At 64.6% G+C, this 1,041-nt stretch overlaps 1 protein-coding gene across 1 annotated transcript in view; it reads left to right on the forward strand.

Annotated features, from left to right (window-relative positions):
- INPP5J (inositol polyphosphate-5-phosphatase J) overlaps nt 1-1,041 on the forward strand; it is a 30,095-nt gene that overhangs the window by 23,185 nt on the left and 5,869 nt on the right. Inside the window, exons 3-5 of the mRNA XM_015562839.1 lie at nt 1-240; nt 588-704; nt 802-1,035. The exon at nt 1-240 is cut by the window's left edge and continues 12 nt beyond it. Coding sequence (XP_015418325.1) covers nt 1-240; nt 588-704; nt 802-1,035 — 591 coding nt within the window. The remainder of the gene's footprint in view (nt 241-587; nt 705-801; nt 1,036-1,041) is intronic.

A 1,041-nucleotide genomic window follows, 5' to 3' on the forward strand; every position in this document is an offset into this window, starting at 1 on the left:
CCGGTCTCCCAGCCGCTCCCCCAGCCGCTCTCCCAACCGCTCCCCCTGTGTGCCCCCAGCCCCTGAGATGGCCCTCCCCAGGCCTGGCACCCAGGGTGCAGGGCCTGGTGGGCACCTGAGCCCCAGCTTTCAGCCCCGAGAAATGCCAGCCCCAGTCACCACCTCGTCTTCTACACCCACCTCATCGTCCTCCTCCTCTTGGTCAGCTCAGCCCACCTGCAAGAGCGACCCCGGCTTCTGGTGAGGGGGCTCCTCCAAGGAGGAATGTGCGGGCTTGAGCCCCAAGATTTGCCATCCTTCCATCCTACTTTACCTCCCTTGGGAAGCATCCTTGGGGTGCTGGGCCCACTCGGGGACACTCGGAAGACAGCATGCCCGCCTAAGGGACTGGCCCGCCCTGATCTCAATCGATTTCCCCTGGGAGGGTTTGGAGGGAGGGATAGGAGCCCACTGAGGGTCCTTCTGAGAGCTTCCACCCACACCTGCCTCAGTTTCCCTCTCCAGAAAGAGCCCTGTGGGAGGGAGATGGAAGATGAGAGGATGGCGCCCAGCAGTAACCCCTTCTATTCTGGCCCCCCGCCCCCCAGGATCACTGTGGTCACGTGGAATGTGGGCACCGCCATGCCCCCTGACGACGTCACATCTCTCCTCCACCTGGGCGGTGGCAGCGATGACAGCGACAGGACAGACATGATCGCCATAGGGTGAGGGGACAGGATGGGTGCCCCCCAAACCCTCACCCACGGGAGGGGCTGCTAGGGCGCCCTTCAACCCTACGGCTCACCTCACCCCGCACCCCAGGTTGCAGGAAGTGAACTCCATGATCAACAAGAGACTCAAGGACGCGCTCTTCACGGATCAGTGGAGCGAGCTTTTCATGGATGCGCTCGCGCCTTTCAACTTCGTGCTGGTAAGGCCTCCCTCGCCCTCCGGATGGGCAGAGACCCCGGGAGGCCGGGCCCGATGGGTCTGTGGAGAGGGAGGAGGAGGAGCAGACCTGAAGGACGGGCCCGGGTCCGGGCCCGGGGCAGGGAGGGGAAG

This window comes from Myotis davidii, unplaced genomic scaffold (genome assembly GCF_000327345.1).
Source record: "Myotis davidii unplaced genomic scaffold, ASM32734v1 scaffold478, whole genome shotgun sequence".
NCBI classification, from domain to species: domain Eukaryota; kingdom Metazoa; phylum Chordata; class Mammalia; order Chiroptera; family Vespertilionidae; genus Myotis; species Myotis davidii.